The sequence below is a fragment of the Lynx rufus genome, unplaced genomic scaffold (genome assembly GCF_022079265.1).
Source record: "Lynx rufus isolate CCGP_SWC_20201006 ecotype Redwood Valley unplaced genomic scaffold, mLynRuf1.p SCAF_20, whole genome shotgun sequence".
NCBI lineage: Eukaryota > Metazoa > Chordata > Mammalia > Carnivora > Felidae > Lynx > Lynx rufus.
In genome coordinates this window covers 13658583-13686349 of record NW_025814835.1, presented here as the reverse complement: position 1 = coordinate 13686349, position 27767 = coordinate 13658583, and the positions used below count along the sequence as shown (strand labels likewise).

At 46.8% G+C, this 27767-nt stretch overlaps 1 protein-coding gene across 2 annotated transcripts in view; it reads right to left on the bottom strand.

The window, feature by feature from the left end:
• The window catches only part of BCL2 (BCL2 apoptosis regulator), a 177700-nt gene extending 150207 nt beyond the window's left edge, over nt 1-27493 (bottom strand). Inside the window, exons 1-2 of one of the 2 annotated variants that reach the window (XM_047086362.1) lie at nt 26731-27493; nt 25659-26507 (exon numbers count right to left, since the gene is read on the bottom strand). In XM_047086362.1, coding sequence (XP_046942318.1) covers nt 25659-26225 — 567 coding nt within the window. In that variant the 5' untranslated portion in view covers nt 26226-26507; nt 26731-27493. Of the gene's footprint in view, nt 1-25658 lie in introns of both variants that reach the window. The other variant, XM_047086361.1, reaches the window with a different exon arrangement.
• Nucleotides 27494-27767: the final 274 nt, after the last annotated feature.

Genomic DNA, 27767 nt, shown 5'->3' with positions numbered 1-27767 from the left:
AGAAACGGTGTAATTTTTTTTTTTTTTTTTTTAATGAGAGAGAGAGAGAGAGAGACAGAGTGTGAGGGGGGACGGGCAGCGAGAGAGGGAGACACAGAATCCAAAGCAGGCTCCAGGCTCCCAGCTATCAGTATAGAGCCCGACACAGGGCTGGAACCCACGAACCAGGAGATCATGACCTGAGCCGGAGGCTCAATCGACCGAGCCACCGGGGGGGGGGGGGGGGGGCCAAGAAACAGTATCCAAGGACTTTCCAAACCATTTACTCAGCACGCCCCCTCAGAACATGTTTTTCAAAGCAAAAGAGAACGCCCGAACCTGGTTTTTAACTTGAAGCCACCGCAACTCACTCACAATAAGGGCCACGGCAGCAATCCTGTTCAACAAAACCCAAGCTAAACCCCATGGCTGGCCTTCCGCTTGAGCGAGGGAGCCTGCTGGGAGGAGGGGAATGTCGCCCACTGCTCGGGCCGGCTCTCCTTCCAGAGACTTCCTTCATGTGCACGCAGCAGGCAACAATCACCACGGGCTTACAGAAGCACTTCTATCTGGTGGAAGGCAAGGGAAATGAATAACCCAATTCACTTAATCTGCACTCAACACAGATAGAAAAACAAGAGAAGATGTGCTCACTGTGTAGGAGGAATGTTCTTTCCTACTCCCACCCTCGTCCCGCCCGTCTCTCTTTCCCAGGTCATTATCAACACATTTCAAACGCCTCGAAGATGTTGATAAAGCAGCTTCACATCTGCGCACTCCTCCACAGAAGGGGCGACGCGTCTCAAGACCGAACCTTCCCACCTTTGCAGGGAACAAGAGCCTGACTTCTACGCTCGGCACCCACAGCTGTTTTCCACGAATAGAAAGAACCCAGCCAACCCAACTGGCTCTTTGAAGGTACGATATCCTTTTCCTGTGGCCTAATTTAGCTGCAGATTGAAAAGTGCAAAAGAAACCCAAAAAACAAAAAAAAGTGGATGAGGTCTTCACAAGAGTTACATAGTACGATGAAGCAGAATTGCCTCCCACGTCGCATTCTTGACGCACGTAGTCCTGGTGTACATTCTTTGTTTGTTGAAAGCCCCTCTAAATTGTTCCCCCCGCAACGTGTTATTATTGCGACCGAGGAGATGGAAGTTCACGGTCATCAGAAAAATAGTCTACAGTTTTCAAAAAGTCATCACCCTTCTTATCAAGGACTCAGAAGACCATGTCGAGGGGAACATCACCTAGCCGGACAGCTACTGTCACACGTGCCTGACGCTCAACAGGTCCTCGTCGGCTCTGGAAACCAATACTCATCGAGTGTCAAGGATCCACAAGCCTGTGTCGGGGCATCAGTCACAGAAAGTGACACAAACAGAGCAAACTCTCTCTTGGGGTTTGCAGTTTAAACCAAGGTATCCTCTCCCGACCTGTAAAAGTGCACACAAGAGCACGTTCGGCAGCACAGAGGCGAGCCAATGGCCATAGAGGGAAACCCGCTAAAAGGATGTTTTAGATGCGTTCCTTTCTCACGAAGGGTGGAGGACAGCCTTTCTGAAACAGACACCGAGCCTTGCTTATGACTCTTCTTCCTATTCTTAGGCCCCTAAACAAAGAAATGTGTTTGTAAAAGAGAAGAACGTCGTAGGAAGAAAGTTCGGCCAGAGTCCACGAAGGCTGGAAGCCACTTTCAAACAGGGTTGAGGCTCATGGGACCGTGAGGCAATAGGAAAACCTAATGCAGCCGCATCCTCTGCGTGGAAATGCGGAGTCCAGACAAGACCCAGTGAAAGATTTAACAGGTCAGCTAGAGCGGTTCTCATGAATACATCTGGATGGCGGTTTATTATGACATGGAAACCTGTAAAACGGTCCATTTGGTTTTCGGAAAAATGTTCAAAGGATTCAGCACAATTTTTTTTTTTTTTTTTTTAAATCATGCCCCACCAGGGCGCCTGGGTGGCTCAGTTGGTTGAGCGTCCGACTTCGGCTCAGATCTTGATCTCATGGCTTGTGGGTTCGAGCCCCGCGTCGGGCTCTGTGCTGACCGCTCAGAGCCTGGAGACTGCTTCAGATTCTGTGTCTCCCTCTCTCTCTGCCCCTCCCTCACTCACTCTCTCTCTCTCTCTCTCCAAAATAAACATTCAAAAAAATTCTAATAAAAAATAAAAAATAAAAGAATCATGCCTAATCCTTAAAAAGATGGGTACACTGAGGTTTATTACTATAGATGCCAGCACCTGGGACCATCCTAGTTTATTCTGATGTCCCAGTGTAGTAATTAATAACACCTCCTTTCACCCTTGTAAGGGTTCCAGCGTGGACAATAAACTTTACGGTCATACTAGATCTGAATGGTTGGCAATCTAATAGATTAAGGAGAACATTAAAATAAAATACAAAATTTCAGAAGGGCTTTCCTTCTGAACTAAGGAACATAGTTAAGTAATAATCCAGGCTTTATATACTGCACTTCCATTCACAATTCTGGGTGGGCAGTGACATTCTGATCACCGAGTGGGGCTCGCACACAGAAGAAGGGTTCGTGCACGGCACCGAGCAGGTGCGGGCACATTCAGAAGAGGCGAGCTGGGCTCTAAGCCTCCCGTGAACAGGCGACATGTGTACCTACGGGGCCCCAGCCCCTGGTCTCCTCCCACCAGGGCCCAGCCAGCCTCTCGGTGGTTGCTCCCCCTGCACTCCGCCCTCCCCTCCCCACCCCCCCCACCCACAGAGACCAGAAGCAGCAAGGTTGGTGAGACAGGTCTAATCACATGAAACCAAAACACTTCTCCAGACTGCACTACCCAGAATGAAATGCTCTCTGATCCACTGAACATTTTAAGCCAAAACACACTCAAACCTTGAGCATCAGCAGCGCGCGTACTTCTCTTTTTCAGGGTTGTGGAGGGAGGGTGGGGTGCTGCACAGAATAACAATTTTCAGCATAGGAAAATCCCCAGTATGCAGGCTGACACCTGCTTTATCTATTCTCCCCAACCAAGTTAAATCATCACAAACAGTTCTCGACGAAACACCCTCCGTGGGCTCAGAGACGACAGGGACCGGGCAGGGACCGGGCATGCGTCGGGCATGCGTCGGGCTGGTGTTCCCGTCAGCGTGGGTTGGGAAAGGGGTATGTTCACGACGGAGGCTCAGGGGATTTGAGGACGGATAATCGGAATCTTCGCCAACGCGCTCGCACAGGGTCGGGGGGGGCAGGTAAGTACATATAAAGCTCGTCCGGGACCACGTCTCCGCTAATCCACACACAAAAATAAAGACGAACTACAGCAGGCATCTTCAAAAGTCACATTTCAAAATTTATTCTACTTGTGTATTTTCCCATTTCAAAAGTTAAAGCAAGATCTCCACACGGGAAACTAGAAGAGATCGTGTAGATGCGCGGAAACACTCCCTCGCCCCGCTCCCGATCTTCTTCTACAGGTACCGATCATGAAACGATTCATCTTTAGATCTTTTTTAAGAACTAGCTGCCTACCAGAGACCTTCACTTCTACGCTTTTTTTTTTTTCTCCAAATCTAGCATCTCCTTGCCATGTGATCTCACTACGCTCAGAGCTGGCAGAGCAAAAGCCTGTCATTCTTAAAACATGAAGAGAATAATTCAGCGCCTTTTTTTTTTTTTTTTTTAACGTGATCACAGAGAATGCAATTAATACTCTGGCTGCCTTGGTATGTAGACCAAACCTTCTGCCACAGTGTTTTGTGGCGCTTCTGTCTAGGGCCGTTCTGCCAATCTTTTCATTCCACCAGAAACGATGCCAGACTTCTCAGCGCTCAGCAAAGTATAATGAGGCAGAAAAGGTGGCCGTGCCCTCAGTGGGGGAATGTGCTCCTGGAGTGAGTCTCTACAAAATACAAAGCTACCTCCAGATCCAAGGCCTTTTGTCTCCCCCATCCCTCCTGAAAGCAATTAAAATCTAGTCTTTAAAAAGAAAAGAGGGTGAAATTCTTACGTCTTCACGGAGAGCCCGGGAGCTTTTTAATTCATACGAGGTACGAGGCAGCAAGATTAGCTGGAGACAGAGAACAAGCAGTGATTTACTAAAGCCTGTGATCGATGTGGGGAGAGTTCCTACCCACACAGCAGCAGACATACAAGATATCAGAAGAAATAATGATAATTCACAGAAAAGATAGGGATAAAGAGAGCCAAGGAAGACAAATGAGTATAAATGCTTTTAGATATTCTAGTGCAACACTGTTTATTGGCTACAGCTACAAGGTGGTCCTTGACCCAACCCCTGTCTCATTCAGGGCCATATGAAGAGTGCAAGCCAGTGATGGTATTTACCATGGATCACAGGGCCCCCAAGTATATTAGACAAAAGAACAACCATAAAACCAACCCCCTAAGCTATCACTGAATGCATGTGAATACTATTTTAGTTGATTCTCTGGCCCTCAAAACTCATAGAATCACAAAATTTTAGTGCGAGATCCTTTCATCCAACCCTCTCGTTGGATTAAAGAAGCTCAGAGAAGTATGTGACATTCCCAAACAGCAGGTTTCTGGGAGGGCCAGGATTTAACCCAAGGCCCTTGCCCTCCACCCCACCCCCCGGCCCTCAGTACCGTGATAATCTCACCCGCCATATCGGCCACCTATTCCTGGCCTTGATGGCTTCTTTCCTAGAAGTGTACCTCCCCTCAGTCTTGTCTGTATTGAGTGTCCGATATTGTGATATGACAAGAAGTATGTATTTGGTCTTCACCTCCAGTTCCTAGCACAGAGCTCCTAAGACTCTTGGAATTTCCTGAATGACTGGGGTGACAGCAATATCTTTTGTTATGATGCTGGGCCTTAGTCCCCAGTTCCGGACACAAGAGCGTCTAAGACCCTTGGAATCTCCAGTGATGAGTGTCTTTTGTAAGCTAATTAGATGTCTAGTGGCTGGGGGGCCTTGGATGTACTCAGGATGGCGGGAGGCTTGCCACCAGAAAGTCCAAGGCTTGATTACAGGGGGATGGAACTTTCAGCCCCACCCCCAACCTTCTGTGGAGACTGAGTCAATCACCAAGGGCCAATGATCTGATCACTCGTGCCTGTGTAATGGAACCTTCATTAAAACCCCTTGACTATGGGGTTCTGAGGGCTTCCAGGTTGATGAACAGCCACAGAGGGTATGAAGCCCCACAGCCCTTCCCCATCCCTTGCCCTATGCGTGTCTTCCCCGTGGTTGTTCCTGAGGTGTATCCTTTATAACAAACCAGTCAGAGTAAGTGTGTCCCTGAGTCATAGGAACCGTTCTAATAAATTATCAAACGTGAGGAAGGGGTAGTGAAAACCTCTGATTGGTAACCAGTCGGTCAGAAGTGCGGGTGGCCCAGACATTCATCTGGTGTCTAAAGTGGGGGCGCTCCGTGGAATCTGATGCTAACTCTAGGTAGTCAGTGTCAAATTTGAATTAAGTTGTAGGACACCTAGCTGATGTCCAGAGATTCGGAGAATTGGTTGTTGGTGTGAGAGAAACCCCCAGACATCTGGTGTTAGATATGCCGGGGGTCAAATAACTCAGACGTGCCTACTGGCATCTGAACCCTTGCCTTTTTGGAGCGGGGTACCCGCTCGGTCCTCCCATCCCATGGGTGACCCAACTCGGTCTCGGACCTTTCGGACAGGTGAGAGCCACAGGCCTTGCTACGTGCTGCCAGGAATTTGACATGACCATGTGGACTTCCAATGGAAAAAAAAAAAAAAAACCATCCCCTTGTCGTGACAACGTGTACGATCCCTCCCCTAACCTCGACCTCATGGCTCCAAAAATTCAACATGAGTCAAACCTTTCCATTGAACATTGGCTACGACCTTTGATTAATGTGTCCTATTCGTCACGGGACATGCTCGTGTATACTCACATACACAAACACAGGCATATTTACTTCTAAATAGGACCCTGTTCCATTATCTTTGGTACAGAAACACAAGTAAATATTTCCACGGGTAATTTCTAGTTTATCTCTCACAGGCATTGGACTAGAAGCTGAAAGTCTGATGTTGTACTCTTAATTCTAACGCCAGGCGGGTAGGCCAGCCCCCTCTCATACTGTCACATACTCACCGATAAAAGTATAGCCAGACCCTCCCTGAGTGGACCAGCAGTGGGCCCAGCAAGACCACGGATGTGGATGCACTTGGTAAAAGTCGCACAGAGTGCCACAGAACTGTCTAAACTACACCCCGTCTGTGCAAAAAAGAAAGCTCCCTTTACCCTCCTGTGTAATAGTAACCAAAGATGGGAGTCAAAAGGTGACCACACTGTGTAATAAATGGTTAGCAGTCTGGACCAGTGCTGTCCGATAGAAATATAATATGAGCCACATATGTAATTTTAAATTTTCTAGTGGTCACATTTAATGTATTTTTATTGAAACCAATATATCCAAAATATTATCATTTCAACATGCAATTAACATGAAAATGACTAATAAAGTCTTTTTGTGCTCATCTTTTTGCATCTTTAAAATCTGGTGTGTATTTTATTTTATTTATTTATTTATTTATTTATTTATTTATTTTTATGTTTTTTTTTAATGAAATTTACTGTCGAATTGGTTTCCATCTGGTGTGTATTTTATTTTATTTATTATTTATTTATTTATATTATTATTTTTTTAATGAAATTTACTGTCGAATTGGTTTCCATCTGGTGTGTATTTTAATGCTCCAATCACATTTCCCTTCAGACTAGCCACATGTCACACGCCCAGTGGCTGCCACACTGGACAGCGAAGGAGATTTTAGACACAACGTTACGGTTTCACGCTTTCACGGTCGCACACGAGTCTTTTTTCGATGCCTAACACACTGCCTCGTAGCAAGTAAACGCCCAGTCAATATCCGTGAGATACAGAAGCGTCTAGATGTCTACTGTGACCACGGAACATCTTTGGGATAAGAGGAGGAATAAAGGACTCCCAAAAGCATTAGTCTGTGTTGATCTTCTCCTGTTCTTGAAACCCAGAAGTCCCGGCTTGCAGGACGCTCAAGGGAAAGGGACCGGTCCTGGTGGAATCCCAGGCGAGGTCTCTGCTGACGGTGGGGGCCGTTCCTTCCCAGCCACCTTTTTACCTGCGTCATTGCGGACCTGTCCATTCCTCCACAGTGGCTGCTGCCAGGAGCTCAGGGAGACGGCTGAAAACAGAGGAGCACTTACCCCTGGGTCCCGTATGACTGTGAAATCATTTGCATTCTGTTCCGCAAATCTGCGTAAAACTGGAGTCAAGAGAGCCTGGCTGGGCTTCCAGGCCACGCTCTTTCTCCACGCTGCTGTGGCCATCACTGTTGATCACCATTTACAAGGGTGGTAGAGGGAGACAGACCCCCCGTGAGGATCAGCATTAAAACAGAATCCCTTCCCCACACTGCCATGAAAGTCGGTGTCCTCGGGGGTAAACGAGTGAAGGAACTCTGAGATGTAATCTGGCCGCTGCATCCTTTGTTATGACAAGAGTTTATTTTATGGGACTCTGACCTACGGCGCGAAAAACTCAGCTTCAGTTGGGGTTGTAACGATCCATGACGGCGCGCACACCGGAGCGCCCTCGAGCTCAGATTCCGGCCCGTGGGCCCCCTGGGAAACCAAACTCACCACCCTTCATTCCAGAAAGCCACAGACTTGCATCCCCAAAGCAGAGTTTACCCTAGAGGACCCCTTCCCCTTTCCACCAGGCACGTTGAGGGTAAACTCAAGGTGGGGAGCGACTGCCTTTGGGTGCACGGTCTCCTTTCCCTTCCTTTGGATCGGGGAGGGAGGGGAGGGGTGGGGCACCGGGGGGGGGGGGACAGGGGCGAGGGGCAGGGGGCCACAGATCTTCAGGCATCGAGTGAGCGAAGTAAAGGACACAACAGAGAGGGCGAACGTGCCAGGGGGAATCGCACAGCAAACAATTTGGTACGCGTTTACATTTTGTTATTTTATCTCAGCCGCCTATCTCTTTCTAGGACTATTTCCCAGAGAAATTCCATTTTCATTACAAAGCTGGTTTCTTATGCCAGGGAAGACTGTGGTGCTGTTATTATTGCATTGTTATTTCTACTAAGGTCATCTCAGATGGTATGTCTACGTGAGATAAATGGTTTCCTAAACAGGCTTCTCTACATCCTGCCGCTGCTTACGTTTGCCCACTCATCACTCCTGGGGCCTTGACACAAGCAGCTTCCAGGAAACTCCAGAAGAGGAGAGGCCACAGTGCTGTGATTAAGGGCACAGAGTGCTCTGCGGCTGCCTGAGTTCAAATCCCAGCTCAACCCCAGAAGTGGCCGAGTTAGTCGCCTCTCCAAGCCCCTGTGTCCTCATCTCCAGGGATAAAACCGCACCGACCTCTCTGGACTGTCCTAAGAAAGAAACGCGTTCGTGCAGATAGGATTTAGAAAGTATCTGGCACAGAGTAGACACCCCACAAACGGGCGCTTCATCGTGATATGGCTGGGCTGTCCCCCTAACGCGGCCAGCGCTGCCTGCGACATCACACGGCCAGCTGTCCATTCGTTCAGTTCGGCCAATGTTTACTGGGCACCTGCTATGTGCTTTCCCTGCGCTAAGCCCAGAGTATTCCGTGGTGGTCAAATTGTATCCATATTCTCAGATTCTACCTTTGAAATGTCTTTCACGGTTGTCCTATCCCAGGGGGAAGAAGGGGCAGGCGCTCGGCCCCATGGCAAGATGGACACCTGCCCCATCTTCCCACCTGGCCTCCCTCCTGCCCCCTCCACCGCCATCACAACTCACGATCCTGCTAGAAACCTTCACTGGCTCTCCACTGCATGAAAGATCAAGTCTAAACTGCTCGCGGGGTGCAGGGGACACTCAGACCCTAGTGAATCGGCCTCGGCTATACCTCCAGCCTCCTCTCCTTGCCTTCCACCCCCACAACCCGTCTATTCTGGTCATGCTCACTTCTGTACCATCCCCGAGCTCGTCAGACCCTTCTCATCACTCTGTTTATTTGCACGCAGTGCCCTTTCCCATTCCCCACAAGGCAGGCTCTCAATTATCCTTCCAGATTCAGGCCAAATGGCACCTCCTCCGGGAAGCCCTCCCTGACTTTCTCAGGAAAAACGCAAGGGGAGGAGATCTTTCTGTTCACGCGTCAGCTGCCCCGGGGGAGACTGCCCTCCACGAGGCCAGAGACGGCATGGAGAAACCTCGAAGGCACTGAGAATGGTGAATGAGCGGATGACCACATGTCACGGGCCAGAGCCTCCAAACCGAAGTCACCAGGCAGATGCTCAGGGTTCAGGCGTTGCGAGAAGGCTCCGCACACGAGCCCCTCCGTGTCCCGCAGCAGGGTGGCCAGTGACACTTAACATGCGGACAATGTCACTCAGGCAGAGCGAGGATCATTTAGACACAGCCGGACGGCAGAAACTCCCCCAGAACTACCAATCCCCGTATCGACTTAGGTCAAGCTCCTCTCGATTCTCCGCTCTAAAAAGCAAGGTGGGAGACAAGGGACACGCAGGGAAGCACATGCCCTTTGAGGGCGCTCAGCCTATGCAATCTTTGTCACACCGCCCCTGCCGTCCCCCCTCTCTTTCGCCACGTTCTGGAATGAGTCATTTCACAGAGGTGGATTTTTCAGCTGACTGAAGCCTACACTTTTCAAAAATTTTAACCATTTGGAATGGAGTCATTTCAGATAGGGACCACCCGCTTCCCCTGAACTCTTCGCCTCTCCCTATGGAAAGGGACCCCGTCTTGATGACCCAGCAACATCATTAGGAATAAGTGAGCCTGTGCCACAGCCCAGAGAGAACTTCAAGGGCTGCTGAGATCTTCACGACCGCCTGCCCCGCACCGAGGCTGTGTCTGTGGTTCCTGAGCCGGGTTTCACAGCACGGTTATCTTCTCCCTGACCGTCAGACTCTTGGAATAACTGCTCTAATAACTTGCAGGCTCCGATGACCACTCAGTACTAACCGGCCACAGGTGCCATTTCTATTGGCTGGAAACAAAATGAGAACCCATCTTGTGAGGACGTGTATTTAAAGGAAAATGGGAGCGGGAAATTATTTAGCCTTGAAAATTAGGAATGAGATTGTGACACCCGCTCCAGCACGGATGGACCTTGAAAACATGACGTTAAGCGAGAGGTGCCAGGGGCAGAAGGACAAATACAGCGTGATTCCCTCGTACGCGGTACCTAGAGTAGTCACATTCTAGAGACAGCAGGCCAGTAGTTAGCAGGGGCTGCGGTGGGGGAGTGGGGGGAGGGAACGGGGGCTTTGTGCTTAATGGATACAGAGTTTCAGTTTGGGAGATAGATGGTTCTGGAGATAGACGGTGGGGAGGGTTGTACCACCCTGTGAATGTACTCGATGCCACTAACTATGCTTAAAGGAATGGTTACAATGGTACCCTTTAGGTTATGTACATTTGTCTCTCTCTTTTTCTCCATACACACACACACACACACACACACAAATCTGTTAAGAATGATGGCCAAGCTCTTATGAATAATGGGTGTGACCTTTGGCGTGTAACCTTTGTGTTACCCTTCTGCATAGCAGGGGATGAAATTCCTTCCTACTTCTTAGTTGTGTTTAGAATCATCCTAATTGCTAAACAGGGTGTTAATGGACTTTGCAGTCATAAAGGCCTTTCATTCACCAATCACAGTCCTGGGGACAAACGAATGCTCTACATTTCCACGTAGACATCACAAATAATCCCGGGTAGAAAACGGAGGCAGAGAAAGGGCAGAGTTTTCTTCTCTTCACCCTGGAAACTAGGGAGCCCGTCCTGGGCACGGAATCCAAATTTACTTCTCCCTTGTCCTGAGATCAGGCCCTACTGCTAGGAGGTCACATAGAAAGCCATTAAAGAACAAAGAATCTAATTATCTCAAGTCATTGGGATTTTAAGGATTTGTAAAGATACATTAAGCAGGCTTTTAAATATTATAGTGTTGGGTTATAGCTTATAAATTAAACATTTTAGATTCTGTTGGAAGCACATTTTTATTTCTTACTTAAAAATTTTTTTTTAATATTTATGTATTTTTGAGAGAGACACACACAGAGTGTGAGTGGGGAAGGGACAGAGAGAGAGGGAGGCACAGAATCGGAAGCAGGCTCCAGGCTCTGAGCTGTCAGCACAGAATCTGACACGGGGCTCGAACTCACAAACCACGAGATCGTGACCTGAGCTGAAGTCCAACATCCAACCGACTGACCCACCAAGGAGCCCCTGGACCCACATTTTTAAAGCAGTCTAGTCCACAGAAGACAGAGGAAAGAGCCCGTGGCTTGTTCAGTTCTAGTGACACAGACCCCAGGGTTTCAGAAGCCTGGTTTTGAACTCTGTCTCAATTAATGACAGGTTACTATTGTCCCTCTGCCTGAATGATAATTTCCCTTCCTTTCTGTGCTTCCTTATGAAATACCAAGAAATTCTACTCTAAAAATTGTAACATGTTGTGCCTGGGAAAAATGTTTAATTTAGTTTTTTAATTTTTATTTATTTAGTCTTGAGAGAGAAAGCGACAGAGAATGAGCAGGGGAGGGGCAGAGAGAGGGGGAGACACAGAATCCGAAACAGGCTCCAGGCTCTGAGCTGTCAGCACAGAGCCCGACACGGGGCTCGAACCCACGAACCGCGAGATCGTGACCTGAGCCGAAGTCGGACGCTCAACCGACTGAGGCACCCAGGCGCCCCTAGTTTTTTATTTACATATGCTTTCGTAAACAAATCCCTTAAAACAGTTTTTTTTTTTTCCTTCTGAATCAGACTTACTTATTCGGCACATGAACTTACGTTAAATATTCAATCTTACTGTTTAATAACACCAAGAGATATGTAAATTAATGAAAAAGCAAGAAAAAAAAAAGAGATAGGTTTACTAAGGAGCCTAGTAAGAGTTTCCTATCTTGTCAGAACTTAGTGTTTAAGTTTCTTTTAAGAAAGTAGTTTCCTGGCCCATGTTGACACTCCCTGAGCCCTGCAAACCAGCACTGCGGCATCCTGTTCAAATGTTATTGTGGAAACACTGTGCTGTTCTAGGTCAAATGTATCCAAATTAAACCAAGGGATGGAAATAACTCTCCCCTGATACACCGTGGTTGCTGAAAGTGGACTTGTTTATGAGTAGAATAAAATTTACAGCTAAATATATACATAAAAAAAGATACATCATCCTCTTGTAAGCTTGAGTAACATGTCATTTCACCTCTGGACTCTGGAAAAAAACACTAAGGTCATGCCTAAAATAAGACAGCGAAGGGCTGAGGATCGCACCGGAGGTAAAACCGCAGACTTTCCCCCACCTTTTGATTACGGCATCAGGCAGGTTACAATTGGACAGTGAGGTCATTTCTCTGGAACCAGGAAAGTACGATGGATCTGTCATTCCAACACACATGCAGACCCCTGGGACGGCTTCTGAATCAGGTGTCTGGTCTTCCTACGAAACAGCGATTACTACTTGTTTTTCAAAGGCTATTTACACAGACTGTTGGAGCCAAAGAGAAGAGAGACAGAAACAAAATGTTTCTCTCTCTCTCTCTCTCTCTCTCTTTTTTTTTTTCCAGCTATGAAAGAACTTTTAAAAGTCCCCTTTATGGAAGATTTCACCTCCTAGTTACTAAAATAAAGATGACTAATTGGCTTCCCAAGGAAACACAAAAGAAACGAAAAAGTCACATGCATCAAATTGTTACTTTTTAATAGGGCTCTGTTTTACATTTAAAAAAAATTCTTTAAGTTTTAGAGGACATCTATTACCACTTGGAGTGCCTAAAAAAGAATCTGGTTTTGTCTCTTAAGAGGCAAAATTCCTTGATTAAACAGAACCTTTGGTTCCTCAATCTATAATTCTACTTCCTACCCTGAGAAGAGGTTGTGAGGGTTAGATCATCTCCTATTCATAGAAGCAGTAAGCCCAGGGTCTGGCACATGTTGGGGTTCACTAAATTCCATGCTTCCTCCTGACTTTCAGTGACTGGGGCCATTGGCCAATGTGAAACTAAAAGGAAATGGGGAAAATGAAAAGATCAGAAGGGGTAAGGGGGAAAAATGGTCCAAACATTTTAGCCAAAAATGGAAGTCGTCTTTAGTTCTATATTGTGTATGGTAACCCATCTTAAACTGACATACAGGCTGTATTATACTAATATACACATTAATTTTAAGGCAGAGCATTATGTTTTCAGCTGTTAAGCTTTAAAAACAAAAGCCATTTGCTCTCCTCTAATGTGCAATATGACTAGATGACCCTCAGAAGAGCACGCAAGAGTCAGTAAGCCCCATAGACACCGCTGTATCATTTTGTCCCATTTCGGTTACATTGTAGTCCTTATATTGTTAATCATTTGCCGATTTACTATTCTAACTTCCCCACCATGTCGGGTCCATGAGAGGTATGAGAGACGGTTCTGGACTGCCACGCTTTCTGTGACAGCCTCCGTGCTCTTCTCCGTGGGTGTTGAATAAATGAGGTTGAACGAACACAGCCACATGCCCTTTAGACACTATGGGAATCCTACGGATGAAGCCTCCACCATTTTTTAAATTCAAGAAGCACCCGGGTCCTCAAGTTTCTGTTGCTTACCCGAAGAGAAACTTTTAAAAAGAAATAAAAACGTGGATTGCTACTGAGACGCCAGTCAAAATGAGCACCTATAATCCCACCTGCCCTGCTGTCTTCCAGAACCCTCGCGGAGTTTAGAGAACTGTCCCGTCCCTCATGCTACCGTCTCCCTAGAGGAGTTACACGTTCAAGCCCACCCAGCTCACAAGCACAGCCGTGGGGTCTTGAGCAAACGTGTGGGCATCACATGGCAAGAGGTTCGATGCCCACCACCCCCCCCACCACCATCAACATGAAACACCCTTCAAAAGCTAAATCGAAGGAGAGGAAATACCCTAAAAGACCACATGTGAGTTATCCTGACGGTTTTTGAGATGAAAAGCAGGAGAGGATACGATTTACCAAAACTGGATATACTTGGTTACGTTTCTGTGGAGGAGTCTGGTGTCCGTGCGAAAACGGACCCTGAGAAGCAGCCCGGGGTCGAGGAAGCTTCGCTGGGCTCCGAGTCTGGGGATAAATTCCAGTTCCCCCGCGCTTGCTGGCTGTCGAGCGGCTCTGCCCAGCAGTTCTCTCCTCGCACGGGAATAAACACGGGACAAACAGGGTGTGGGAAGAGCCAGGCAGAAGAGAAGAGGGAGTATGGTATCTGCCATGCCTGGGGTTGTCAAAAAGACCACGTGGGCCACCAGACACGGAGCTCCTTTGAAACTTTCAAACATCCTCTGTCCGGGTGAGGTCCCACTGTTGCAATGTTTTCACGTGGAGGAAATTTCTATGAGAACTGCCTTGTGTGGCTGAATTCCTTCCTCAAGCACACGTCTGTTGGTTGTTAATGATTACCGCGTGAATTCTAACAAAATGACATTTTCAACCAGGCGGTGTTAATTTAAAAGAATGGGAAATTAGAAAAAAAATACATATATATATGTATGGTCCTTTTTATAGACCATATATATGTATTTTTATGTATATATGTATACATACATTTATATGTATATATTACATATATATATACGTATGTATATATATGATGACTATAAAAAGGACCGTACTCTTTTCGAAATGATTATGGAAAAAGAGCACTGTCCCTGAAGAAGAAATGAGCCAGGTTCTGAAGCGCTGTCCATCACTACATCTTCCCCAAAATCTCTCCATTCGAGTCCTGACCATTGCTCAGCGCTCTCAATTTCTTGCTGTCGCCACTACTGCTCCTCTAGGTCAGGCACACGGTCTCTTGCCCAATTACCGAGCTAGCCTCCTCCCTGTCCCTAATCTCTCCCCAGTCTCATTAACGGCAGGCTCTTTCTAGAATAAACCCCTCCACGGTGGCACATCTCCCGTGTCACCTTTCTGATCTGTCCACTTGCTCTCCTCTCTCCAGCCAGGCTGGGCTCCTCGGTTCCCACAGCTCACCAGCTCTCAGGCCTCTGGCCTTTGTCCTACACCTTCTGTCTGCTGGCCACACGTGGCTCCTCCTGCCCACGTCTCTAGGTTACGTCTCACTCATCCTTCAGGCTTCAGCCCCCTTTCCTGGGAAGACTCCCCTGACTCCAGTCCATGCCCCTCCTGTGGTTGCCTTTCTTCTCTCCACGCCGCAGACTGTGAGCCGGGTCTATCTGGTGCCCACCTCCCACATCCCCAGGGCCTAGCCTACAGCATGTGCTCAATTAAAAAAAAAACAAAAACGCGTGGGACTAATGAATAACCAATCTCCTATTCTGTCTGCTTTCATCGTATGATCCAGCACAAAACAAAACAAAACGGCACAGTTATTCCCTAGAAAACACAGAGCCGCAGCTGGGTCCTTCATAACAAAACGGAGGACATCCTTCAGTATCAGGCCGAGCCCAACAGGTAGAGAGGCCTGAAGGAAGAGTCTAGAGTCTCAACTCATATTACATTTCCCCAAAGTCTCCACATTTTTTCAAAAAAAAATGTTCATCTACCCGTTTCTGAGAGAAAAGAGGGAGAGAACAAAAAAGGGAAGGGACAGAGAGAGAGGGAGACACAGAATCCGAAGCAGGCTCCAGGCTCCGAGCGGTCAGCACAGAGCCCGACGCGGGGCTCGACCCCACGGACCGTGAGATCACGACCTGAGCCGAAGTCAGATGCTTAACCGACTGAGCCACCCAGGCGCCCCCAAAGTCTCCACATTTTAAAACCACGAATTTCCTCATCGGTCACGCCCTTTCAATATTCCTTACAAAGGTATTTTCAATTTCCATTTGACATGCACTTTAATCAGTTAATTTTTAATTGAGCCAAATATTAAATGCTCACATTAACCAGACAAAGCGTGTTTAGCTACTGATTTGCAGCGACAGCTTGTGTTATTCTCACACACAGGCCAAGCATGAAATAGAAAACTAATAACCCCTTAAGTGTATTCTCAAAGTATCATTTATGGGAAAGAAAACTACATTCAAAGGAAACTTTGTGCAATGGCTGCCATTTTTTTTTCCCCCCGGAGCCACAATCTGTTACAAAGCAGGGAAGCTCATTTTCTCACGGATACGGACCGGCTCGAGAATCCCACTGTCACTGGATGTATTCATTAAGAAGGAATCTGGCAGCAACACAGGGGACGGATACTTTGGAGAACAGGCCAATTATCTGGGTGTCCTTTATAATTTGAAGTTTCTGAATTCACTCACAGATAAGCCACTTGAAGAGGGTCTGGCAATGGCAACATAACGCACAGATGGTCACTGAAGAAATGAGAGGGAGGGTGGGAGAGAGAAGAGAATTTGCTTGTGGTTTCATTCATGGGGACAAATCTGCAAGCTGACACATCCCTCTTTTTAAAAAGCCCCTGGAGAAGTATGGTCAAGCTTCATTACAAGTAAACAAATCACACAATCGTTCTCAAACAGATGACAAATGATGGGCAATAACATTTTGAGTTTGCTTCATGCCAAGGGATGAGGCGTCTTAAAATACAAATTCCACCAGTTCTTAAGACCACAGACGGGCTGTGATTCTTGCTTCAGGCATTACCGGGGATTCAGCCCAAAGCTCCGGGCGTTTCTCTCCAGGACACCCCCCCCCCCCGGGTGGTCTCCTCGCAGGTCAGCATCCGGAGAAATAAAATCTTAGGTGGTCCCACCTCTGGGATCACTGAACCCTACTGACTTCCACCCTCGATCGGCTGCTTGTGTTTGCGGGAGAACTAGGGGACCACTTACCCCGATGACTTTTAAGCTGTAATTCTTTTATATTGGAGCTACACCACTAATCGGAAGGGAAAAACCACCTTGTTCCCACTGTGAGAACCCTGGACAAGCCCTGATTTCTTTAATGATAAGGTCATGAATCATATCAGGCATCAAGACTTCCACTGGGCTTGAGATTTGAGCCATGGGACGGAGAGCAGCTAAGCACATCTATACGGACTGTGCGCATTCTTTGTACAAACAGACACAATGGGACAACCAATGACCTAGTGTCTAGAATGAGCATTGGGGACTTTTATGAAAGTTGAACATCTAATATAAAGCAAAATCTAGACCTCTCTTCAGGCATGAATGACATCCTTTTTCAATTCCATGATGAGGCATGGATGAAATCAAAACACTTAATGGGTGTTTTTCTTTTTTCATTTCTATTAGGTATTAACAGATCTGTGAAATGGGACATTTGGAACACACACACACACACACACACTCTACAGCAAGGGGAGTAGGAGAACATTAGTTGGTTAGGATGAGTTAGATGATCAAAGTCCCTCTCACATAATCTTTTATTCATTCATTCATTCAATACACAATTACTGTGTGTGCCTGGTACCTACTCTGCTGGGTAGAGGATAAATATAATAAGAGAAATATTTCATTAAGTGAGGAAGTGGAGGAGAACACTGATTTTAGAAGACCTCCACAAATGGTGGTCATTATTAAGATACGGGAACAACACGAATTTGACTCCAGTTGGATTGTTTTTTCAGGAGGCAAACTGGGAGTGGGAAGCCAAGCTTTGAACAGCAGAACTCCCAAGTTAACCACCTTCATCCAATCCATAGAGGTCTATGGAGGACTTCTGGAGAAAAGCGGTATGCATTCAGCGTGGGAAGTTAGGACCACTTTTGGAAATGAAGGAAGGAAATGGGAAATCTACATGGTGTGGGGGGAAAGGCATATTGTATTCTTGCCCCAGATTCTCTCTTGAGCTCCAGATCGTTAAGGCCAACTGCTGTTGGGCATTTCCACGTGGGTTGGACACCCATGTTGGAATCTCAAAATGTCCAAAATTAACTTCATCCCATTTATCCCACCAAACAGCGACTGTCCTCTCTCTCTTGAGGACAATATCATTTTTTGAACCAGCTGGGTTTCAGACCAGAGTCCTTGGCTTCTTCAATCTGTTGTCAGGCCTTTCCCCCATATCTGCCCCCCATCTTTTCCATTCCCCACTCTGCCACCATGGTTCAAACCTCCTATCTGGTCTCCCAGTGTCCAGCAATCTCCCACAAGCCCACACATCCCGTCTTGCGTCAGAACCGTTTCGATATCCTTTCCATAACCGTTTCCATGTAACTTTCTACCAAGTTAAATACAACCCTCTCAGCTTGGGGACCAGTCATATCGCATGAGCGATCTCTACGCCCCAACCAAGCCAGACTCTTTACTATTCCCACTATTCCCCAATTATGCCTCACAGATTCCTGTCTGCTTTGACGTCTCGAGTCCAGTTATCTCTTTCCATTTCTCTCTCTGCCCTTTGTGAGTTCAGCTTTGTAAACAATTGCTCATTTTCCTTGAGAAGACTTCCTCACGCCATTTTCTTCTTGCACTGTCACTTTAATATTTAGTAAGTGGCCCTGCCTCAACTTTCCTTATAATTTTGTTATGAAAAAAACTCAAAGCCACCTCCAAAAGTTTTCAGTCCTAAAACGAAAGACAGAGAGAGGGAGGGAGGGAGGGAGAGAAAGAGATACTGGCAGGAATTCACAACGGAAATGACTAGGAGGGAGTCCTGAAATTTTAGACTCAGAAGTGCCAACTGGCATCATTTATGGACTGACCTTTCTTCTTTCCTTAAAGGATAAAAAATCAATCTCCAAAGCTGAGGCTATAATTTGCAGTTAATTTTATTCCTATTCTAATTGTAAGAAGGTAATATATAGAGCAACTAGGCAGTGAATTAAGAGTACTAAGTATTTGTCCCACATTCGCCTGGAAAATTCGAGTGCACCTGAATGGAACACTTGGCCGCAATTCAATTCTAGAGTGACTCCACAGATATAACCTTCGTGGTGTCGTACAGGCAGAGAAATCTTCATTCTCAGCTACGAGGTGATGGGAAAAGTCAAAAAGAAATGGCCTATGACACTGATCCCTTGTGTGGTCCTCTGAGCATTAAAAGTCGCAGGCTCTCGATGTTTCCACAGCTTAAGAAGAGATAGTTAAAAACAGAGAGATAGTAATTGGAAGTGTCACAAGAAAGCTGTATTAGTCTCAATGGAAAATCTCCTTTGAAATATTAAAGCTTCACTTGACACAGTGGGTCCTCGGGTTGTTTTCAGGAGGCAGAGTAAAGAGGAGAGTGGGGTCAGTCATAAGCTTCTGACTCATTATGCCAAAGCCCCAGAGAGCCAATGAGCTGATTATTAACTAAAAATGGAATATGGCTTTATCCCTGAAATTCGGAAGGCAAAACAGGGAACAGAACGAGAACACAAATCTTCCCAACGGTTTCCCAGCGAAGTGCATGTTCTATGTGTCATGGGTAAGAGAGGTCCACATTCCGCAGAGAAATGGCTCAGCGAATCCGGTCAATCGCCCAAGAAAATCACCCGAGCAGCGCTTCGTACGTTGCTACAAAGGGTCACCCCAGCATGGCAGGGAGATTCCCTTTCTAACAGGTTCAAGAGGGCGGTTGGGGAAGAAGTCTCGAATACATTACTTTAGCTGTTTTAGTTAGTCAAAACTTATCTATGGCTGGAGGATAAGCCTTCTAATCTCACACTGCAGAGATCAGAGCAAGTAAGAGTTCCGCCAGCAGATGCTATCTTTTCCCCCCCGCACGTGGTTGGAATTCATGATCTCTGGAGGGAAAGCATCGGATCTGCTGACAGAACTCTGCCTCGTCCCGCTACAGCAAGCCTGGAGGAGAGGTGATTTTCTAGCCCTGAAGGGCCCTTTTCCGCTCCCTCTTGCTGGTACTTGAGGCATGATGCTCTTTTCTTCAGGTGAATTCGACGCTAGGGAGGGAAGGGAGAGCTACACCCGGGCCTCCTGGTGGTGGAATGATGGGCAGGTGGGGGTAGGGTCCCCACGAGAAAGCCCAAATGGTTTTGGAGAGATAGAAACAATCATTCAAGCATCATTCGCACTGAAGGACAGCTGGGTTAAAGTAAAAAGCAGAGAAATGTCAGCACCATAGAGTTGAGCGTATATCAGACCAAGCTGTAGCCTACAGAAATACTTTCTAAAATGAAAAAAGGCTTTGTCGTAATGTCCAAAGTTTGACCGTCTCCTGGAAAGGAGGAGGACCGCGGGTGCCAGCAGGTAGACAGTACGACGCCTGCCCTTCAGGAACACAAATGCTACCATTGACTACAAATTTCTATAAACAGTTTTGGAAGAGATGCCACTCAGTAAATGAAACAGTACCATAACCTAAAACAAAAGAAAACAAAAGCTTTTTTAAAAAAAAATCTCTCCCCAAGTTAACAGAAGACCATGGGGGAAGAGAAGGGGAAAAAATAGTTTCAAACAGAGAGGGAGGCAAACCATAAGAGACTCTTAAATACAGAGAACAAACTGAGGGTTGATGGCAGGGTGGGGGACAGGGGAAATGGGGGATGGGCACTGAGGAGGGCACTTGTTGGGATGAGCACTGGGTGCTGTATGGAAGTGATGAATCGTGGGAATCTACTCCCAAAGCCAAGAGCACACTGTATACACGGTATGTTAGCTAACTTAACAATAAATCCTATTAAAAAAAAAAATCTCTCCCCAAGGAAGAGCCCCTGTTCTGTTCAAAATCAACCTGTACTTTTCTGCATACAAGGATGATTTAAGAAAAAGACAGTTCTTCAAGTTAAATTATTCTAATCATCCTAATCAAAGACTTGATTGTCTTTTACACACAAAGAATTAAGGAAATACTTTAAAAACTGAAGACAGGTGTTTATTAAGTCTTCTTAATGTGTACTAAGAGTGCTTAATGGGTAAACATTTAACAAGGGAACCCCCCCCCCCGCCTTTCAGTATTCTTAAGTGTTTGTGTTGTATTTTTTAGATTATCTACATTTCTCCTCCTATTTAAATCCTAATGTACACATGAACAGCCATATGGTTGTTAAAAGTTAGAAGTAACTTTTTTAGACAATGACTGAAGTGTATGCAGAATAATATATGTTGGTTTGTTTTTTCCTTTTTCTCTCTAAATCCTAGAATCCGGGATCGTGTTTATAGGGCTGCGTGTATCTATGAGTTTACTTAGACACCTGCAACACGAGCCTGTGAGGTCATCCAGGGCAGAGGTAAAGCTCTCTTTCCTGTGTCCTCAACCCAACCCAGGGCCAGGCACATAAAGCCTTGCAATCATGTCTGTCCAACAATTGTCTTAGTCCTTGGATGACTTTCAGTGTTAATCCTGTTTAGATGTCAAACGCTAATATTGTTTGAATCAAACCAAGGAGAATGAAAGAAAAGCTTCGGAGTGAAGTAAATTCACTGAGTGGTCTCCTGTATGTAGCTGGGGGAAAGGGTGACCAGCTTTCGAGGTTATGGCTATACCTGAATAAGGTGATATTAGATTACCTTAAAAAGGTTTAACGGAACCTTTGAACTTCAAATACAATATATCTCTGGGGGGAAAACCTTTCTACTTGTACACTACAAAGACAGTGTTGTTTTTCCAGCACAAATGCACTTGTGCTGAGATACTGCCTTGATCAGCTATTGCTAAAACCTGATGAGTGACCTCAGAAATGGGTGTGGGGCGAACTGATTGGGAGCGACTGCTAGTAATACACACAGCCAGCACCCACACACCTGCCTTACGAGTGACTTTATCCTTCCTCCAAAAAGCTGACTAGGACTGGAAGTAGAGAGGTAAGGCAAGACTTTAAGAGTTTGCTTTAAAAAAAAAAAATTGTGGCTTTCTGTTACCTGATGTGCTGTGTGGCTCAATGACATTTAAGCAATCTGAAATGTATCAGCTCCATCAAGGATTGCTAAAAGATCAATCAGTTCTCACTAGAAAGCACAGCGAAAAGTAACAAGATTCACAAAAGAAAGCCACGTTTTTTTAACAGACATTAAATAGCAACAAAAGCCCTAAAACAGAAAAGGGAACTAAGTGAACCATAAAATTTTACAAAGGTCCCGAAACATAATCACTCAACAGCACGTGACTTGCAAACTCGAGGGGCGATAATGTAGTTTTTTCTACAAAGTAAATTATTGCCGGGAAGCATGTGATTCTTCGCAGGCAGAAACACACTTTCCCAAGGAAAGTTCATCATTAAAAATATTATTTAAGGCTGGATCATCTTCAGACTATTTTTAATCCCTATCGTTCTGCTGCCAACTTGGCCATAAGCAGCTGATACTCAGCCGCTAGATAAATGATGCTTTTTCACGTATTTTGCACACTGGCATGAGCACGGTATTGCTTTCCAATTAATCAAATGTTTTGGTAGATTTGGACTGCACACAGAAGGCAGAAACTGTCTGCTGACCAACTAATAAAAAGGAAGCTAACCTCTACTGGATGTGGAGAAGTGAGTTCCTGTCGTCCTAAACCACATAGACCAGAAGACAAAAAAAAGAAAAAGAAAAAAGAAAAAGTCACAACACCACCATCTCATCAACAGAATGAAGCTAATCTCCTGTTAAGCCCCCTCTTTCTTTTAGGAGCCCACACCTCACTCTCTTCTGGGACATGAAGCTAAATGTTGTCTCATTTCTCAGCCTGGAGGGAGATACCAGTTTCACTCACCATCAACTTTCCCGTATCTCAACGCTTTGACTGTAAGAGCCCCCTCCCCTTGAAGCAATCTGAGGGCCACTCAATGCACCTATAGAACTCAAACTATGTTATACGAGGGGGTAAAATAATAACTAATGAAGCCATCAAGAGCTAAATCGCCTGCCTTTGATTGGAATAGAAAAGCGATGTCACTTCATTGAGACCAATAATGCCAATACAAACTGCACAGCTACCACGAAAAACATTCTCGAGAAGACTGAGCTTACGGTAAATTATCTCCTCTCTTTCGTTCCAACTTATTTCTTCCAAGGATCAGATCACACTAGTGGACATCTGGGAAATACTCAGCATTCTAGGCAATACTAGAAACCTGTGAGGCCACTGGAATCGGACGCTGTAGGATCCACCCCAGATTATCATTTTTCCCAAAAGATGTCCCCAGGAACCAATGGTAGGTAATAGTCAACGTCTCTCACTCTCACGTGCACCCGAAAGCCTCTATCTATCTCACGTGAACCCACCAATTCAGACTCATTAGCTGTGGGGTGAGAATGGAGATTCTGCACGTCTGACGGTCTCCCAGGTGATGCTCCTGCTGTCGGTCTGTGAACCACACCTGGAGTAGCAGAGCCTCAGACATTTCCCAGAACCGATGCTGTCTTGTGCTCCCTCTGTCCTGCTGCCACACGGTGCCTTATTCGGACTTAGGAATAAAAACCACACTCCACTCTAACTCAATTTCTTCTTTAGTCTTTATTTGATTTGTAGGCTTCTGGGACTATCTCTCAGACACCTATCATTCCAAGACGCTGCTTTCTCCAAGTTATGGAACATGAAACACACACAGTTTTCCTTAATCTCAAAAGACTGATTTTGCGTCAAGAGCAGCAAAGAGAAAAAGGGACTTCAAATCTCAAGCCCCCATGATTACACGTGCAATAGAGGATCTGATCCACTGAGGCCTAGAAACCACACGAGTCATTGTCAAAGGTCAGAAGAATGTACTAGCTCTCTTCTGAAACCTGACCATTGGTATTCAGAGTATTTTAATATGAAAGGATACGTAAATCATTTATAACTCTCAAATGCTAGCACTTTTATTCCAAAGTGTCCATTTATGATTACATTTCCTGACATATACCCTTTTTTTTGCCAAATTCCCTTGTTTTCCTAAAGAGCCATCCATCTACATGTTGTCCTGAAAACGACGCATTTTATCAACAGCTATTTGTGCCTCTATATGATTTATTTGTACTGGAAGAGGTTTTGTCAAAGTATTTTTTATCACTTTCTACTGTCATTGTGGTTTGGCATCATAAAATATAGCCTCTACGTTCATCAATCTCAGATACCTGTTGACCACAAAGATAGGCTCTCCCAGGAAAACTCTATTTTGAAAGGAGTTAAAAGTGAGCTTTCACTTAAAATGAAAACCCAGTTGTATGAGACGTTAATATACTACAATGCAACAAAACAAAGACCAGGTCATGTCTTAATCTCTATCATAAACATATGTCTATGGCTCTGTTTTCTATTTATTAAATTACTTAATAGATGACAGTTACCACCTTGGGCTCCTTTCAGCCAGAAAGAAATTTTTGAAATATTTTTTCATAAAAATACAGAAGAGAATTGTCAAATCAGTTTTACTTTGGTCTTAAAACCATCCTTTTGGAGTCTGGAACTCTGTACCTTTTTGGTGATGGTGGTTAAAAATAAAACCACCTACTCAACCAAACATTTAAGAAAATATTCTTTGGCCCTTTAGTGAATTCTTCCAGAATTACTAAAGATCTGACAACATGGGATCTCGACAAAACAACTCATGAGGAGCATTTCACATTTTAGAGATTTAAATGGGGATATTTTACTTTTAAACACTCAACAGTGGCACCAATACCTGGTCAACTTTGACCAAGTAGGATCAGATTTTCATGTCAGCCATCGACTTTTCCTGGCTTTTTCTCTTTTTTCTTGGCCTTAATGTTAGCACACTTGTAAACTGTAGTAAAATATGTCATGTGCTCCTTGAAACTCAATCCACTTGGAGTCACTTCTAGGTTTTGTGCTCCTGTTAGGTCCTATAAAATAATATCACTAATTCTCCCTAGAGACTACATACAAGGAAGCACTGAGTTGCATCCTCTCTCATAAATCGTTCTTCAAGTCAAAACAAAAAGCCCGAAACAATTTTTAGACAAGAATCACTCCTTTTGCTCTTTTCCTAAATTCGTAATTTTAGATAGAAGATGTAGATCTCAATGACAATTCTTCAGTCTTAGGATCTGGACCCCTCCCCCAGAGAATCACACACACAAATCTTCTACACTTTATATGGATATCGCAGACGCAAGTTTTTTCAGGAGAGGAGACCACCAAAGGATGCGGACTCTAGCCGGTGAAAAGTCAAAGATACTACAATTACAGTAAACTTTAAAATCGTACACCGGTTATGGAAACAGAACACAAAGCATGTGGCCAGGACACTCTGTGTCACCGATGAGATAAGGTTTCCTTAGCCCAGTGTTCTTGAAGACACTCAGCCGTGCCCACTGGGAATGACCGCACACACGCCGCGGGATGAAGTTCCCGGACTTTCGGAAAGCCAGCTTACCTCCTTACAAACACAGCTAAGTTTTCCAGGGAAGGGGGCTACGTCAGATTTCCTCTTTGGGCAGATTTTACCAAGTGAGTCAGAAAAGGCATGCCCTTAGTCCTCTGGTGAGGTCTGTTCTTCTAATTGGGTGGTTCTCCAATTTTAGTACAGATCACAACCCCCCAGGGGAACTTGGCCAGGATGCGGACTGCCAACCCAACCTGACGTCTAGTTCATGAGTAGTCTCCCGGGTGGGGGCGAGGATACTTGGGCCCCCGGTTTGAGAAACCCTGAAGGCATAACCATTTACCCCGAGCTCCCACCGGATAGCAAATGCTGGGTCTTTAAACCTCAAAGGATGGCAAGTGAGGAAAAACCACTTTTGGCCAGAAGGGATCAAGGGTAGGGTTGGCAGGGAGAGAGCTCTTTACCGGGCAGGGCGGGGGCGGGCAGTCTGACTTTATTTCACTGGCTCATCAGCCTGCCTGCCCTTGGCCCAAGAGCCCACCCACACTCAACCACGGATGCTCAGCCTCAGATCGGTAACGTCCAGCCCACATTCAAGCGGACATGCACCTACCCAGCCTCCGTTGTCTTCGATCCAGGTGTGCAGGTGCCGGTTCAGGTACTCAGTCATCCACAGGGCGATGTTGTCCACCAGGGGCGACATCTCTCGGTTGACGCTCTCCACACACATGACCCCACCGAACTCAAAGAAGGCCACAATCCTCCCCCAGTTCACTCCATCCCTGAAGAGCTCCTCCACCACCGTGGCAAAGCGTCCCCTTGCGGTAAAGGGTGTCAGGTGCAGCTGGCTGGACATCTCCGCGAAGTCGCGGCGGTAGCGACGGGAGAAGTCATCGCCGGCCTGGCGCAGGGTCAGGTGGACCACAGGTGGCACGGGGCTGAGCGCAGGGCCCGCGGCGGCGGCGGCGGGGGCGACCGGGGGCGGCGGCGGGGAGGTCCTGGCGGGCGCAGGGGTGCGCCCGGGCTGGGAGGAGAAGATGCCCGGCGCGGGGGCGGCCCCCGGGGGCGCGGCGCCCGCGTCCCCGGCATCCCACTCGTAGCCCCTCTGCGACAGCTTATAGTGGATGTACTTCATGACTATCTCCCGGTTATCATACCCTGTTCTCCCAGCGTGCGCCATCCTGCCCCCGAGGAAAAGCAGCCGGGGACCAACAGCACCTCTCGCCCCTGCTCCCGCCCCACGGCCCCGAAAGAAAGAATAGTTATAATCCAGCTATTTTATTGGATGTGCTTCGCATTCTTGGATGAGGGGGTGTCTTCAGTCACGCGGAACACTTGATTCTGGTGTTTCCCTCTTGGCATGAGATGCAGGAAATTTTTACTTAAATTCCTTTCGGATCTTTATTGCATGAGGCACATTATTATTAATTATTGTTAATATCAGTCTACTTCCTCTGTGATGCTGAAAGGTTAAAAAAAAAAAACACACAAAACTAAGTCAAAATCAGGTGCACTTTCCTTTTAAACACTGGGTGGAAGCCGGGCACACACTGCAAGTTACACGGCTGACAAGAATGTATTAAACTGCCTGGAAATTCAACTCACTCGAACGCACTTAAAGTTAAAATCTCAAAGGTGTTCCATTGAAAGTTACATTAAACCCATTTCCTGTGCAAAGAACTTACTTGTATTTTTTAAGGACAGCATGATCCTCTGTCAAGTTTCCTTTTTTGTGAAAACAAAACAAATGCGTAAGGCAAAGATTCCATCGATCTCCAGAACTCTCCAGGTAGAGCTGCTCTGAAACTTGCAAATGAATCAGGAGTCGGGGGTGGGGTGCGGTGGGGACAAATGAGGAGAATTTCCAGTTTGATTCCCAGACTTCTCCTTCACAGAAATGTCAATCCGCAGGAATCCCGACCGGAGAGCTCAAGAGCACGAGAAAAAAAAGGCAGCGGCGGCGGCAGATGAATTACAATTTTCAGTCCGGCACTGGCAGAAGTCCTGCGATTTTCCCCCTCTCGGCAATTTACACACGCACACACACGCGCGGGCACAGACATGGATCTCTATCCGCGGGACCGCTTCACGCCTCCACGGGAGACGGACAGGGACGGGGGGCCGGTGGACGAGCCGGGCACGGGGGCAGGAATCCTCTTCGGATTAAACTCCGACCAGCAGATGCATTTTCCGAAAAGCTGCTTGATAAATGAAGGCAGGACGCGCCCGGCCCGCCGGTGCCGAGCGCGAGCAGCCCGCGCTGTGTGTGGTGCGGCGGCGGGGTGGGGAGAAGGCGGCGGTGGGGGAGGGTTTTATTTTTTCCCTCTTTTCCTAAAAAGGATGACTGCTACGAAGTTCTCCCCCCTGGACCCCCTCTTCCGCTGCACCCCACCGGCGCACCCCGCCTCCGGGCTGCGCACCCTTTCTCCTCCTCCTGCTCCTGCGCGGCGGCGGCGCTGGCGGCGGCCGCCCCCTCCGCGCTCCCGCCGCGCACCCGCTCTGGGCGATGACGGCCGCGCCGGCGGGGAGGGCCCGGCGCCCGGCACCTTCGCTGGCGGCGGCGGCGGCGGCGGCTCGGCGGGGAAACCGAGAGCGGCGGGCGGGAGCGCGGCGGGCGGGGGAGGGGGCGGGGAGGAAGGGGGCGGGCGCGGGGCGGGGGGGGGCCTGGCCTCTTACTTCATTCTCTCTAACCGACCGGTTTCCTGTACGTACGTCACACGGT